This window comes from Leucoraja erinacea, chromosome 3 (assembly GCF_028641065.1).
Source record: "Leucoraja erinacea ecotype New England chromosome 3, Leri_hhj_1, whole genome shotgun sequence".
In the NCBI taxonomy this organism is placed as follows: Eukaryota; Metazoa; Chordata; class Chondrichthyes; order Rajiformes; family Rajidae; genus Leucoraja; species Leucoraja erinaceus.
Window position 1 is genome coordinate 51,491,638 of NC_073379.1, and position 16,714 is coordinate 51,508,351.

The following is a 16,714-nucleotide window of genomic DNA, read 5'->3' on the forward strand; positions in this document are numbered from 1 at the left end:
AAGATGCAGTTTTGCAAGGGATCTGAGATTTCTAACACAGAGTAGTTGATGATTCTGCCTGAGGAGGTGTAGGAGTCAGATACACTCATTATGTTTTTAAAATATTTTGAGAGGCATTAGAATAGGCATAAAAAGATATCCTACATCAGGCAAATGGAATTAGTGGGGGTGTGCAAAAATATCCGCACAATGTTGAGCGCCGAAATGCTTGTTGCTAAGCCATCGACTTCTTATATTGAAAAAATCATTGGCCACTGGGGAATACCCCTGTCTTTCCACAAGTCTGTAAAAACAATCACTTTATCTTCTGTCTGCTATGTTTTAAGACAGTTTCCTATGCATGCTCTGACCCTTAAATTCCTTAGGGTCTCACCATCGTTAACCAGATTTAGGGGGTGGGCCTTCTGTTACTGGATTTCTGTCAATGAAAAAAACAATCAGATTACTCAAACACGAATGTGTGCTGGCTTTCTTGTCTATTCAGAATTCTAAAAGTAACTGCTATTTTTTTTCTGATCGTTCATTCTAAAACCTTCCCCACCAGAGGTTAAGCATATTCGATTGTGATACCTGACATGTTCTTAAACCTCTTTAAACAAGGGTATTACATTTGTTATTTTCCAGTCCTCTGGCACTTCCCGTATTTAGGGAAGATTATTGCAAGCCCTTCGACAACCTGGATACATCCCGTCCGTGCTTTGTTTACTTTAAGCATCACCACTAATTAGCAGATAGAGAGTAAAACCCAAGGTCCATATTTAGTATATCCATCCATTCTCAAATAAACAAAGGAAGAGACACCAGTGTGTGTGATATGTGCAGATTTGATAGACATGGGGACAGTGGGAGAGCTGGAAGATCATTGTTCAAAACTGAGATGAAAGAAGCATAACCCAGGTGGTAGGAATTATATTAAATCCATTGAAAGATCTTTTCAAAGGCAACGTATAGAAGATAACGGAATTAATGCAGGAAATTGGGATTAATGTTGATTAACAAAAAGGTTGTTAGGAACGTGATGGTCCAAAAGGACCAATTTCTGTGCAGCATAGTTTAGTTTAGAGACACCGCATGACAACAGGCTCTTTGGCCCACTGAGTCTACACTGACCATCACAATAGTTCAATCCTGAACACGAGTGCTGCCTGAAATGAGTTTGTATGTTCTCTCCGTGACCTGTGTGGGTTTTCTGCAGGTGCTCCAATTTCCACCCACACTTCTGGTGGTGTAGATTGGGTTAGTGGTCAGCGAGGTCTCGGTAGGCCAAAGGGCCTGTTTCCATGCTGAACCTCTAAATTAACTAAACTGGCCAATTAACCTACAAGAACACACGTCTTTGGGATGTGGGAGGAAACCGGTGCACTTGGACGAAAGCCACGCAGTCACAGGGAGAACATGCAAACTCCACTCAGTTAGCGAACGAACCAGATCAGGAATGAACCCGGGTCCCTGGCGCTGTAAGACAGTAGCTCTACCAGTTGCACCATTGTGCTGCCCTCAATTCTATGACAAAATATAATAGAAAATCATCTAGAAACCTAATATATAATTTTAAGGATGGAGTTCAAGAGGGTACATTATTGAATTATTTGAAGTAAAAATAAATAGGTAACATTGGTGAAGTTGATATTACATATATGGCCTTTCCAAAGGTAATCTAGACTGTGCATCTACCCAATCTATTCCTCTCATGATTTTGTATACCTCTATAAGATCTCCTCTCATCCTCCTATGCTCCATGGAATAGTGATCCAGCCTACTCAATCTCTCCCTATAGCTCACACCCTCTAGTCCTGGCAACATCCTAGTAAATATTTTCGGAACCCTTTCAAGCTTGACAATATCTTTCCTATAACATGGTGCCCAGAACTGAACATAATATTCTAAATGCGGTCTCACTGATGTCTTATACAACTGCAACAGGACCTCTCATCCTCTATATTCAATACTCTGAGTGATGAAGGCCAAAGTGCCAAAGGCCTTTTTGACCACCTTATCTATCTGCGACTCAACCTTCATGGAACCATGCACTTCTAGATCCCTCTGCTCGACAACACTACCCAGAGGCCTACCATTTACTGTGTAGGTCCTGCCCTTGTTCGACGTCCCAAAATGTAACACTTCAAACTTCTCTGTTTTAAATTCCATCAACCATTCCTCCGCCCACCTGGCCAATCTTTAATTTATTGTTTCAGCTAATTTTATTGTTATTGCTTGTGGAAACATTTTTTACTGATGAATTTAACTCTTCATTTACAACCCACAGACATTGATGATGTCAGGACGTACAAACCAGGCTACTTGGAGGCCACAGTTAATTGGTTTAGATTGTACAAGGTTCCTGATGGAAAACCAGAAAACCTGTTGGGTTTCAATGGAGAATTCAAAGACCGGGTATATTTTGCATTGAATATTTTTGAATTAAACCTTCCATTATTTGGGTGATTCATTTTGTAGAGTTAGTGGGAGCAAACATTACTGAAGGGGCAGTAGTGGAGCTACCAATTGATCTTTAAATCTTGATTTTTGTTTATAATTTATTTTACATAAAATAATAAAGTTTTCTATTGACTTTCTTAAACCCTCAGAAGAGAAACAGAACAGAATGAATGCAACATTTCAGGTTTCTGATTTGGTCATTAGCTGCATTGAAGTACCATTGCTATAATTCCAACACTGGTAAGTGTTGTTGAGCAGAGAGATCTAAAAGTACAAAGATAGTTCCCTGAAGGTGTCATCACAGGTAGATAGTGTAGTGAAGAAGGCATTTGGCACATGTGCAAAATATATGGGAATATTGCCAGGACCTGAAGCAAAAGAGCTTGGCCAGGCTAGGACTGTATTCCTAGCAATCTTTTCACACAGGGTGGGTATATGGAACAACTATTTGTATAGAGGAAGTAGTTGTTAGGTATAACGTAAACATATAAAACTAATTTGAACAGGTACATGGAAAGCAAAGTTTTAGAAGGATATTGCAATTTACAATACATTGTATACAGCTATTTGCAATATATATTAATGATCTGGATGAGGGAATTGAAGGCAATGTCTCCAGGTTTGCGGATGACACTAAGCTGGGGGGCAGTGTTAGCTGTTAGGAGGATGCTAGGAGACTGCAAGCTGACTTGGATAGGCTGGGTGAGTGGGCAAATGTTTGGCAGATGCAGTATAATGTGGATAAATGTGAGGTTATCCATTTTGGTGGCAAACACGGGAAAGCAGACTATTATCTAAATGGTGGCCGATTGGGAAAGGGGGAGATGCAGCGAGACCTGGGTGTCATGGTACACCAGTCATTGAAGGCAGGCATGCAGGTGCAGCAGGCAGTGAAGAAAGTGAATGGTATGTTAGCTTTCATTGCAAAAGGATTTGAGTATAGGAGCAGGGAGGTTCTACTGCAGTTGTACAGGGTCTTGGTGAGACCACACCTGGAGTATTGCGTACAGTTTTGGTCTCCAAATCTGAGGAAGGACATTATTGCCATAGAGGGAGTGCAGAGAAGGTTCACCAGGCTGATTCCTGGGATGTCAGGACTGTCTTATGAAGAAAGACTGGATAGACTTGGTTTATACTCTCTAGAATTTAGGAGATTGAGAGGGGATCTTATAGAAACTTACAAAATTCTTAAGGGGTTGGACAGGCTAGATGCAGGAAGATTGTTCCCGATGTTGGGCAAGTCCAGGACAAGGGGTCACAGCTTAAGGATAAGGGGGAAATCCTTTAAAACCGAGATGAGAAGAACTTTTTTCACACAGAGAGTGGTGAATCTCTGGAACTCTGCCACAGAGGATAGTTGAAGCCAGTTCATTGGCTATATTTAAGAGGGAGTTAGATGTGGCCCTTGTGGCTAAGGGGATCAGAGGGTATGGAGAGAAGGCAGGTACGGGATACTGAGTTGGATGATCAGCCATGATCATATTGAATGGCGGTGCAAGCTCGAAGAGCCGAATGGCCTACTCCTGCACCTAATTTCTATGTTTCTAAACACAGCTAAATGAGACTAATTTAGATGGCACACCTTGGTTATCATGGACGAGTTGGGCTGAAGTGCCTGGTACCGTGCTGTATAACTATTTAATATGCAACAAATCTCAGTTTTTTTCATCAGTATTACTTCAATTCGCTTGAACATTAGATAAGGCAAAGAGTAGGCTGGCTTAGTCAGCTTCTTCATTCCACTGTAATATGAAACATAGAGAGCACTGGCAGCAATCAACATTGGTCTATTAAATTGGTCAATGTATCCATTTAATTATTTAATAAGGCACGTGCAACATTGTCTAATATCAATGGATTTATAGAGAATAATCTGTTGGCACTCTTGTTTTTTCAAACTTGTTGCAGAAATGTGTTACCCGACTGACAGTGTAATCATTTTTTGAAAAGCAGGAAACCCACCCTGTTTTTGTCTAAACGGACTTACCTCATGATTTACCTCCCACTCCTCTCCACACCCCACCAACATCCTTGTTCCACTTCATCAGGAGTGGAATCTACTAGCCCAACTTGATGGTGATTCATCCTCAGTATTAAGGTTATTGTACTAGCAGATGAACTTGGTCAGCAAGAGGCTACTGAAAGGCCAAATTGTCAACTTCCTAGAGTTGGGGAAATAATGTTGCTTTTGGATTTTTATTTTTTACCAGCCTTAAACAATTTTACTATTATATTCGGTGGCACAGTGGTAGAGTTTCTCCCTTACAATGCCAGAAACCCAGGTTTGATTCTGACTATGGGTGCTGTTTGTACGGAGTTTGTAATTTCTCCTTGTGACTGTGTGGGTTTTCTCGGTGCTCTGGTTTCCTCCCACATTCGAAAGACATGGAGTTTTATATTTTAATTGGCTTCTGTAGTAAATTGTCCCCAGTGTACAGGATAGAACTAGTGTACGGGTGATTGTTGGTCGGTTTGGACTCGGTGGGCCAAAGGGCCTGTTTCTACGCTGTAACCTAAATTAAACTGTTCATAATCATACAGATTCATAGACATAATGTGTGTATTTTGTTGTAGGAATTTGCACTTGGAGTCATTATGTCTACACATCAATATTGGTGTTCCTTAATCTACAACAAGACTGAAGGAGGTGATATTAATTGGTGAGGTTTGGTTTGTTTAACAGAAACTGTTTGGGTTATAAATTAGTTAAATGTTAAAGAGATCTTTAATAAAGGTGACAATATTTGCAATATTTCTATCTGGTCACATCAAAGGGAGTAAACCTGCTGATCACTCTTCAGTCAGAAATATCAATTATTGACATGCAGAATTATCTTTAATTTCTCCAGGGAAGGGGTGGGAAAGTTGAGCTTGATAGCACATGACATTGAGACAAGTAGCATTGCTGTTTTGTTAGGGCAAGTTTGATAAGTGCACAAGGGAGGCATAGAGTCAGAATTATGCAGCACGGAAATGCCCTTTGGCTCAACTCGACCATTTTGACCATGTTGTTCTACCTGAGCTCTTAAACTTTCCTATTTATGTACCTATCTAAATATTTTTTAAACATTGTAATTGTACTCATCTCTACAGCCTCCTCTGGCAGCTCATTTCACATACCCTGTTTGAAAAAGCTGCCCCTTAGACCTCTTAAATCTTTGTCATCTCACCTTCAGCCTATACCCACTAGTTTTAGACTCCATTACCCTGGGGAAAAGACTGACCATTCACCCTATCCTTGCACCTCATGATTTTATATACCTTTGTATAGTCACCTCTCAATCTTCTCTCCCTGGAAGAAAGATCCAGCCTCTGCTCAAGCCTAATAGTTCTCAGAGATTCTCATGGATATTTTCTGCATTGTTTCCAGTTTAATGCCCCCCTTCCAATATGTTAGAGGGATTAGGTGAAGTGAAGAATGGATGGAACTGCAGTGGACTATATAGGTCACGTTAGGGCAAATGTTTTTTTTCTGTTATTTTCGTGTCATAACTCCCAGCTCATGCTATGTTATTTGTTTTTCCTTATTTTAAGGTTTAGTTTTCTACAATAGTGTAATTTAAAATTCCTTCATTTTGATTTAAATTTGAGCATTAGAAATTTGCATCAGGGAGATGAGAATTGTTCATCTATTCTGAGCTCTGCAGAACCTTGGAAAATGAATCCACATGTAATATTTTCTACTTCTCATAGCTGTTTTAAATTGAAACTACTTGCATGTATTGACTTTTGTAATCATTTGTTTTTTACTCCAGCAAAAATGTGTCAATTAGAGACAGTCCCTTCTACTGTAGTCATAAAGAAGCAAAATCACTTGTGCTTTCAGTAAGTAGTTTCTATTTGTTAATACCGTATAAATGAATGAATGAATGAATGAATGCCATTTTATTGTCACTATACACATGTACAATGAGATTAAAAGCAGCTCCAACTCAGTGCAGACATGTAATTAATCAAAAACAAAACAAATGGGGGGGGGGGGGGGGGGGGAATAAGGTGCACAGTTCTGCGGCGCTATATACATATCTATAAAAAGACAATGGATGAATAGAGTGAATAAATAGGATTCCTATATACAATATGGGTACAGTTACAGTACAAATTACAGTAGGTGGATAGATGGAAGTCCGGGGGTTTGGCTGTGAAGTCAATACATGTGTGAGTTCAGGGAGGTTATGGCTTTTGGAAAGCAACTGTTCTTGAATCTGTTTGTCCTTGTTCTGATGCACCTATAGCGCCTCCCTGAGGGCAGCAGGTCGAACAGGCCAAATGCAGGATGGGAGCTGTCCTTGATGATGTTCTTCGCCCTGCTGAGGCAGCGGGAGGTGTAAATGTCCATCAGAGAGGGGAGAGGGCAGCCAATGATCTTCTGTGCTGCCCTAACTACCCTCTGAAGCCTCTCTCTGTCTGCCATGGTGCAGCTGCCATACCATGCTGTAATGCAGTATGTCAGCAGGCTCTCAATGGACGAGCGGTAGAAGGTCAGCAGCAGGTTGGAGTCCAGGTTGTGCTTCCTGAGGACCCTCAGGAAGTGCAGCCGCTGCTGAGTTTTCTTGATAACCGCTGTGATGTTGTCTGTCCAAATTATACCTGTGATGATAATTATTTTTTCATGAATAATAGGGAACTAAATTTCCCAGTTGTCCAGTAAATTGAATTATTAAGTGTTGGAGGTTGAAGGGGTGACCTGATAGAAGTATTTAAAATTATGGGAGGCATAGAGAGGTAAATAGATTTTTTTATCCCAATGATGGAAAAGTTAAATATTGGAGGGCTTAGCTTTGATGTAACAGAGCAAAATTTGAAAGGAGATGACATGGCTATTTTTTGCCTTTAACACACTGCTACAGGAGGTGGAAAAAGAAGATATAGTAGTATCATATAAGAGGCACATGAACAAACAAGGAATGGAGGGATTTTGATCAGGCACAGATAGATGTATTGTTTAAATTGTTATCCACACAGACATTTGTTATATGTGAATTTTGTCCGAACAGTCTTTGACCCATAGCACTGTGGCCGGTAGCGCTATATTTAGAACTCATAGCGCTGCAGCTGACAGTGCTTTGTTTCCAAAGAGGGGGCTTGCTTGGATGCAGCCCCCTGTCATTGGGTGCAGTTTGAATGTGGGAGCAGTGCTATTGGCCGGGCCTAACGGCGGTTATTTCAACGACTTATTTCTTACGTGATATGTGAAAAGAAAGTGATTAGTTAAAACAAATGTAGGTCCCTTGCAGTCAGAAACAGGTGAGTTGATCATGGGAAACAAGGATATGGCGGACCAATTGAATAACTACTTTGGTTCCGTCTTCACTAAGGAAGACATAAATAATTTGCCGGAAATAGCAGGTGACCGCGGGTCAAAGGAGTTGGAGGAATTGAGTGAAATCCAGGTTAGCTGGGAAGTGGTGTTGGGTAAATTGAATGGATTAAAGGCCGATAAATCCCCAGGGCCAGATAGGCTGCATCCCAGAGCACTTAAGGAAGTAGCTCCAGAAATAGTGGATGCATTAGTAATAATCTTTCAAAACTCTAGATTCTGGAGTAGTTCCTGAAGATTGGCGGGTAGCAAACGTAACCCCACTTTTTAAGAAGGGAGGGAGAGAGAAAATGGGGAATTACAGACCAGTTAGTCTAACATCGGTAGTGGGGAAACTGCTAGAGTCGGTTATTAAAGATGGAATAGCAGCACATTTGGAAAGTGGTGAAATCATTGGACAAAGTCAGCATGGATTTACGAAAGGTAAATCATGTCTGACGAATCTTATAGAATTTTTCGAGGATGTAACTAGTAGCGTGGATAGGGGAGAACCAGTGGATGTGGTGTATCTGGACTTCCAGAAGGCTTTCGACAAGGTCCCACATAAGAGATTAGTATACAAACTTAAAGCACAAGGCATTGGGGGTTCAGTATTGATGTGGATAGAGAACTGGCTGGCAAACAGGAAGCAAAGAGTAGGAGTAAACGGGTCCTTTTCACAATGGCAGGCAGTGACTAGTGGGGTACTGCAAGGCTCAGTGCTGGGACCCCAGCTATTTACAATATATATTAATGATCTGGATGAGGGAATTGAAGGCAATATCTCCAAGTTTGCGGATGACACTAAGCTGGGGGGCAGTGTTAGCTGTGAGGAGGATGTGAGGAGGATGCTAGGAGACTGCAAGGTGACTTGGATAGGCTGGGTGAGTGGGCAAATGTTTGGCAGATGCAATATAATGTGGATAAATGTGAGGTTATCCATTTTGGTGGCAAAAACGGGGAAAGCAGACTATTATCTAAATGGTGGCCGATTGGGAAGGGGGGGAGAGCAGCGAGACCTGGGTGTCATGGTACACCAGTCATTGAAGGTAGGCATGCAGGTGCAGCAGGCAGTAAAGAAAGCGAATGGTATGTTAGCTTTCATTGCAAAAGGATTTGAGTATAGGAGCAGGGAGGTTCTACTGCAGTTGTACAGGGTCTTGGTGAGACCACACCTGGAGTATTGCGTACAGTTTTGGTCTCCAAATCTGAGGAAGGACATTATTGCCATAGAGGGAGTGCAGAGAAGGTTCACCAGACTGATTCCTGGGATGCAGGACTGTCTTATGAAGAAAGACTGGATAGACTTGGTTTATACTCTCTAGAATTTAGGAGATTGAGAGGGGATCTTATAGAAACTTACAAAATTCTTAAGGGGTTGGACAGGCTAGATGCAGGAAGATTGTTCCCGATGTTGGGCAAGTCCAGGACAAGGGGTCACAGCTTAAGAATAAGGGGGAAATCCTTTAAAACCGAGATGAGAAGAACTTTTTTCACACAGAGAGTTGTGAATCTCTGGAACTCTGCCACAGAGGATAGTTGAGGCCAGTTCATTGGCTATATTTAAGACGGAGTTAGATGTGGCCCTTGTGGCTAAGGGGATCAGAGGGTATGGAGAGAAGGCAGGTACGGGATACTGAGTTGGATGGTCAGCCATGATCATATTGAATGGCGGTGCAGGCTCGAAGGGCCGAATGGCCTACTCCTGCACCTAATTTCTATGTTTCTATGTTTACCTATATAAAGGCAGTTGCTGGTAGGCCATAAGTTACTTCATGTACGAGGTGTTCACCGACGTGCTGAGACGCGATCAGCTCTACAGATGGAGGCAGAGAGAGAGAGAGAGAGAGAGAGATGTGCTGCTTAAAAACGGACCCTGCGCATGCTAAGACAAGAATTGTTTTTGTATCCTCCCAATAAATCTGATTTGTAACTAAACAGACGAGTGAACCTTTTTGTAGTCAGATCCTGAAACCTGTTCCCTTGTATGCCAAAAGGTCTGTTCCTGTGCTTACTGTTTTACAAGCTTCTATCAATAAATCTATCAATAAATCTACCTTCATCAGCTGAATTTTGCAAGTTCTTGATTGAACCATGCTATGGAAAGAAACACTAGTATTAGTAATATCAAGGGTGACACATTGTGAGGATTCTAGAGATGCACCATAGAAAATATTCTGAAATAATGTATCTCAATCTAGTAAGGCAACTGTTCTCTCTTGACCATCTGAATCTGCAGAGAATGGTGAACACTGCCATCACAGGCTTGTCACTTCCTTTTGTGAGGTTATCCATTCTGGTGGCAAAAACAGGAAAGCAGACTATTATCTAAATGGTGGCCGACTGGGAAAAGGGGAGATGCAGCGAGACCTGGGTGTCATGGTACACCAGTCATTGAAAGTAGGCATGCAGGTGCAGCAGGCAGTGAAGAAAGCGAATGGTATGTTAGCTTTCATAGCAAAAGGATTTGAGTATAGGAGCAGGGAGGTTCCACTGCAGTTGTACAGGGTCTTGGTGAGACCACACCTGGAGTATTGCATACAGTTTTGGTCTCCAAATCTGAGGAAGGACATTATTGCCATAGAGGGAGTGCAGAGAAGGTTCACCAGACTGATTCCTGGGATGTCAGGACTGTCTTATGAAGAAAGACTGGATAGACTTGGTTTATACTATCTAGAATTTAGGAGATTGAGAGGGGATCTTATAGAAACTTACAAAATTCTTAAGGGGTTGGACAGGCTAGATGCAGGAAGATTGCTCCCGATGTTAGGGAAGTCCAGGACAAGGGGTCACAGCTTAAGGATAAGGGGGAAATCCTTTAAAACCGAGATGAGAAGAACTTTTTTCACACAGAGAGTGGTGAATCTCTGGAACTCTGCCCCAGAGGGTAGTCGAGGCCAGTTCATTGGCTATATTTAAGAGGGAGTTAGATGTGGCCCTTGTGGCTAAGGGGATCAGAGGGTATGGAGAGAAGGCAGGTACGGGATACTGAGTTGGATCATCAGCCATGATCATATTGAATGGCGGAGCCGGCTCGAAGGGCCGAATGGCCTACTCCTGCACCTAATTTCTATGTTTCGACCCAGTCCATGGTCACAGTGTGTTGTATCAGAAAGGCTGGAGGTATTGTCAAGGATACCTGTCACCTTGGTCATTCCATTCTCTCTCTTTTACTTTGTGGGAGAAAGTACAGAAGCTTGAAAGCTTGAATATCCATACTTTAAGAACAGTTTCTTCCCCACCGCTATCGATTCCGAAACAAATCACCTTTCACAGCACATTCCTGGAGGTGTTGCCATGTACTCTCATTCTTAATTCTGCCTTATACAGTTATTCCCTCATTGTACTTTAATATTCTTTGCACTACCATAATGCACCATCCATCTGTTTTGCACCAGCTGTTATTTATTATACTATTATGTACACTGTTTACTGTGTGAGCTTCATGTGAGTAAGGTATTTCAGTGCACCCTAGTGTACCTGACACCAAGATGATCTCATCTAATCTAACCTCCACCAGCAGTACAGGGATCTGGGAAGTCAAAACCTACTTGTGGGGAAGATTTAGATGGAAGTAGCTGCAGTGAAAGTCAGGCCAGTGAATTGCTGCGCTATATTCCATGGAACATATGTTTTGGTAGAATCCCAAAGTTTGCTAATGCAGGGAGCATGGGTACCATTCAAATGGAAAGTCATACAGTTTGAAAGAGTCATACCCATTTGAAAGAGTTGTGTGTTTTCTATTGCACTAACATCATAAATCACGTCATGATCAGAGTGTGAAGAAGCACAGAAACAGGCACTTCGGTCCACTACATCTGTGCCAAGCTTTGAATGGTCACAAATAAAAAGTTGCAGGTGGGAGCAGAATGCTTAACAAAGGCCAGTCTGTGAGAGAAAGAAATGGAAGATGTACAAAGCAACTTTGCAAAACAGGGTTAGAATATAGAAGTAAATATTTCATTTTATCCATCTATACAAACTAAATCGGGTAATTAATTAAAAATTTGAAAGATATAAACATAAATTTAATGAAATGATATGGTGGCAGTCCTGTGGTTAAGATGCTGCACAAATAATCCTGAGAATTGAATTCAAATCCCACCACGATACCGAGCCAGCTCAAGCACAGTACTCAGCTACAAACTTAGAGCCCAACTGGACAAGTAAACATAGAAGTGTAATGATCATTATTTGTTTTACAGGCACCGGAATATGTTAACCCAAGCCCTATACCAGAGGAAGGTATGATCTCATCAAGTGTTGAATTTACCGTATAAGCAAATGTAAACACCTTTGGAGCAGACAGCTGACTCTTTTGTTCAACAAAGGGCACATTATGGCTTGAGCATGTTTGAAACAGGACATAGTGAATGAAGTGATATAGGGTTAGTGTTCAAAGTGGCTCTGAGGTAACAGAACAGCCATGATCCCATTGAAGGTAGAGCAGACATGAAGGACCATATGCCTTCCCTTGTTTCTAGCTCTTACATCCGTGTGATAGAGAGTAAGCAGTAATCTATTTCAATTGGTAAATCGGGTGCAAGTACTTAGTTTAATTTAACGATACAGCGTGGAAAAAGACCCTTCGGCCCACCGAGTCCGCACCAACCAACAAGCCTCATTTACTAGCACTATCCTACACACTAGGGACAATTTACAATCTTTACTGAAGCCAATTAACCTAGAAGCCTTTGGAGTGAAACTGGAGGACCCGGGGAAGACTCACAAGGTCACGGGGAGAATGTACTGACTTAGTATAGCAATGTTACAAAATTTTGAGATTTTAAAAATCAAGTCTGCAATTTATCCCATCAGATAAAGCATAAAAAGAAGTTTAATTTGACACCTATTTCACTTTCATATCTTCAGTATTATAAAAGTTATGGCTATTTTCATACTCGGAAATTAGCATCTTGTTCCCTATTGCTTTTCCATTGACTTAACATAAAAGCTGTGATCGAGGACAGTCAAAAGCCCACAACTTTCTTAAAAATTAAGAGAACTGAAAGAAATGTTCAGTTATTTTAGGTTGAAGCATTCTGAAACAAATATCAAACAATCTTACTTTGATGACCTGAAGCCTCCCTTTGATCTGGAATTTTGTTGGTTCACATGCTTGATCAATGGTGTTTTATCATTAATGTTTTATTATTATTAATGTTTAGTGTTTTCTGAGTCATTTGTAACTGTCACTGTATGTCATGTTGTTACTTGTGGGCAGAGCACCAAGGCAAATTCCTTGTATGTGAATACTTGGCCAATAAACTTACTTACTTAAAGCATATAGTTACCTAATTGTAGCTAATTACAAAATTCAATTACTCGATCTAAACATCTATCCATTTCTTAAGAAAAGATTAACATTTTTAAATAGCCTAAGTGTCCAAATAACATTCACACAAGAATTCACAATATAACATGATTTTTAAATCTCATTGTCATGAATTTATAGGCCAAATGTAAGGAATTTTAATATTGATAAATGTATTGTGATTTTATGTCCTGTAAAGTGTCCTTGGGTGTCCAGAAAGGCGCCAGCAAATAAAATGCATTATTATTATTATTATTAATTTAATGTTTAATTCCCGTAAATTAATGGCCATTTTAATCATCTTGCGAGTGGGTTTTTGTGGAACACAATCGATTGGAACGTTGCGGTTTGCGGTGAATTTGAACCCCATATCGACAGGAAAAACACTGCCGGTTCGTATGGGGCCATAATCACATTTTCGCCAATGAAATTTTGATTAAAGTCATATAAGAAGCAAGTTTATATGTAAAATAGACGACTTGCCTTATGTTTGGTCCCCTACGTGAGATCCGTCCCGTAGTCGGCGTTGACGGCGTTAGAACTCGCCTTTTTATTTGACTCCAGTGATTAAATTGTCCCTCGATTTTTAAAAAAAACTTCCGAGAACGCAAGTCGGAACAATTTTTCAGCATCAGCTATCAGCCCGAGAAAATATATATATCGGACAGGCAGGAGAAAACGGCATTTTAATCCCAGCCCCCCCACCCCCCCTCAAAGGTGCCAAAGTCGCGCACACGGCCAGTGGCAGAACTGCAGCGCCGCTGAAGGTAAATATTGTAACATACCTACATAGTACAGACAGCAACCCGTGTCTGGAGCTTTAAGGCAGCAACTCTCCTATTGCGTCACCGTGCCACCCTTTTACGATTTTTAAATAATTTTATTATTAATTTAATGATTATAAATTGGCATGATACTTAATACTGAGATATAGGAGGAATTAGATGAATAGATGCAAGGATGTAATATACTGTCATAGAGGGTCATTCACACTGGCCTTGGCCTTCTTGACTGAAAGCCTGTTGCTGTGCAATAATATTTTGTGTAACACCAAGAGGCTACCAAAGCTCTTCCATTGAAGCTTTTCCTTTTCATCTATTATCTTCTCGCTAAAACATCTGATTCAAGCGGGAGAGAGCCAGCAGTCCTGCAGAGGAATGCTGGGATGTGATCCTGGACCTGAGAAGAGACAAACTGAATACTTCCTCTCCATCTGTAGGTTTTTCTACAATTGCAGCTGTGTGATGGGCTGCTTGAGATGATAATTAAATGGTGCAATTTTAAAGGCGAGTTAAAATCATGGACACTCTATATTCGCACTAACCTTCCACTCCCCTGGCACCAGTTCCAAGTCTCCTTCCACTCTCTACACCCAGTTTCCTGCTCCCATTCCACACCCCAGACCCTAGGCCCCAGCTTCCCAAGCTACTAGGTTCACCGTGTAACAGTTTAAAAACAAAAAGTGCATTAACAGTGTGTCTCAACACACTTTTAATCATTTTTTATAGGAGTTCAATAGCAATAGCATTAAATAATCTAGGAAATAAGCTAATGTGGCAGTACTATCTCAGCCAAACAGACAAAATAGTTTAATTCCACATTAAGAAAATATCGATTAACATCAGCAGTAATATTTTACTTTTAACAATAAATGTGAGTAATCCCTATCTTGTACTTGTTTTCAGGCTTATATTTTTTGGATGAGGGAGTGGGTGGAATCAAATGTTAACATTTTACATTTTGTGTTATTATGCACATCGGTTTGTATTAAACTAAAAATGTGATCTTTAACCATCATTTGATTGCAACATGTGATTAAGGCTGTTGTGAGGCTGCTCATGATGAAGATTAGAGAAAATGAATCAGCACATGTTATAGAGTCGTAGGGTGAAACAGGCCCTTCAGCTCAACTTGCCCACACCGGCCAATATGACCCAGCTACACTAGTCCCACCTGCCTGCATTTGGTCTATATTCCTCCAAATCTGTCCTATCCATGTACCTGTCTAACTGTGTCTTAAATGTTGGATTGTCTTTGCCTCAACTACCTTCCTTACATCCACCACCCTTTGTGTGGAAAACCCTCAGATCCTATTAAATCTTTTCCCCTTCATCTTAAACCTATGTCCTCTGGTCCTTGATTCACCAACTCTGGGCAAAAGACTCTGTGCATCTACATGATCTATTCCTCTCATGATCTTATAGACCTCTATAAGATCACCCCTCATCCTCCTGCACTCCAATGAATAGAGTCCCAGCCTACTCAATCTTTCCCTATAGCTTAGACCCTCTAGTCCTGGCAACATCCTTGGAAACCTTCTCTGTACCCTTTCCAGCTTTACAGTGTCGCTGGAAGAAGTGGAGAGAATAGACCTGGCTGTGTTTCTCTTAGCCCAATATGCCCTCCTTTGGCCTCACTGATAGCCAGGTCATCTGGAATTAGGGACAGAAATTAGCTCATACTAGTTTTTTTTTCTCTTTCTGCAGTGAACAAATGGCATTTCATCAAGAACTAAACAGTGATCACACATCATATTAAAGAACATATGCTGTTTCACTGTTGCAAATTATCTCAGATATCTGGAAGCAGAAATTCCTGAAATTAATCTACAGTGCAGATTACAGAATGGTCAAGGAAAAGTCTTGGATGTACAATCAGCCATGAACAATGTTTGATGATCAATACTCATGCAAGCTAAGAGACATTGCCCACTTTGCATTTGTCAAAGATCAATCTTTTTTGTTTAATCCTTCGAATATGTGATTATTTTGGTTATCACTTTTACAATTCCTTGTGATAATATCTTTTGCAAATAAAAATGCACTTTGATTCATTTTTCATTATCCTAGTCAAAAGCTACATATAGCGTATTTTTTTATCACTATGCAGGTACTTAACTAGTTATTTAAAGGCATCTTCAGGATACTTCTGTTCAAAAAGTTTGTAGGAATAATTTTGTTAGTATCTATTTGTTGCTCTTTGTTATCAGAAAACTTCAGAAATTCATGTGTACGCAATTTATGATTTCATGGCCATTGCCCATTGTAAAATCAATGCCTAAGAATTATGGATAGTCTTTTCCATTGCTCCTCAAACAGCTGGTCAGAAATCAAACCACTGGTGAGAGCTCTTAAATCGTCTTCATGGATTCTATTCCTAGTCCTGATGTTTAAAGCAACCATTTTACATCAGGCTTGAGGTAATCTGCATTTTGTACAGAAGTGAATGATAGATGACACTGGATTAACTGACTGTCACAGAGCTCTTCTGATTTTTATTTGCATTGAACTCAGTTTACATTAACATTTAGAGAGGTGAGTAAAGGGTAGTTATGTATTATTATTCTGCATATCCCTAATGTCAAAATCGGTCCCAGAGTCTAGGAATAGAGTAATTATATAAAAATGAAGACATTTAATTTAATGTTTCCTCGCTAACATCTAAATCTTAGTTTAGTCTGTCTATTGCTCATTCTTGCTTTGAAAATAAAAAAATGAGATTCCAAAAGTGATTTGTTTTAAATCAGTATGTATAATCACTTCCCTTGTTAAAGAGCTATTAAAAACAAGTAATGTCACATAGAGTCATAGAGTGATACAGCGTGGAAACATTTTGTAATTATTATCAAAGATTGTACAATAAAGATATTTGTTTATATTGTA

General features: G+C 40.3%; 1 protein-coding gene across 2 annotated transcripts in view; it reads left to right on the forward strand.

The window, feature by feature from the left end:
• LOC129695580 (inorganic pyrophosphatase-like) overlaps positions 1–16,714 on the forward strand; it is a 40,535-nt gene extending 23,821 nt beyond the window's left edge. For both annotated transcript variants that reach the window (XM_055632661.1, XM_055632662.1), the window contains 5 exons: positions 2,267–2,394; positions 5,014–5,099; positions 6,195–6,264; positions 11,944–11,983; positions 15,539–16,714. In XM_055632661.1, the coding sequence (XP_055488636.1) occupies positions 2,267–2,394; positions 5,014–5,099; positions 6,195–6,264; positions 11,944–11,983; positions 15,539–15,567 (353 nt within the window). In that variant the 3' untranslated portion in view covers positions 15,568–16,714. The remainder of the gene's footprint in view (positions 1–2,266; positions 2,395–5,013; positions 5,100–6,194; positions 6,265–11,943; positions 11,984–15,538) is intronic.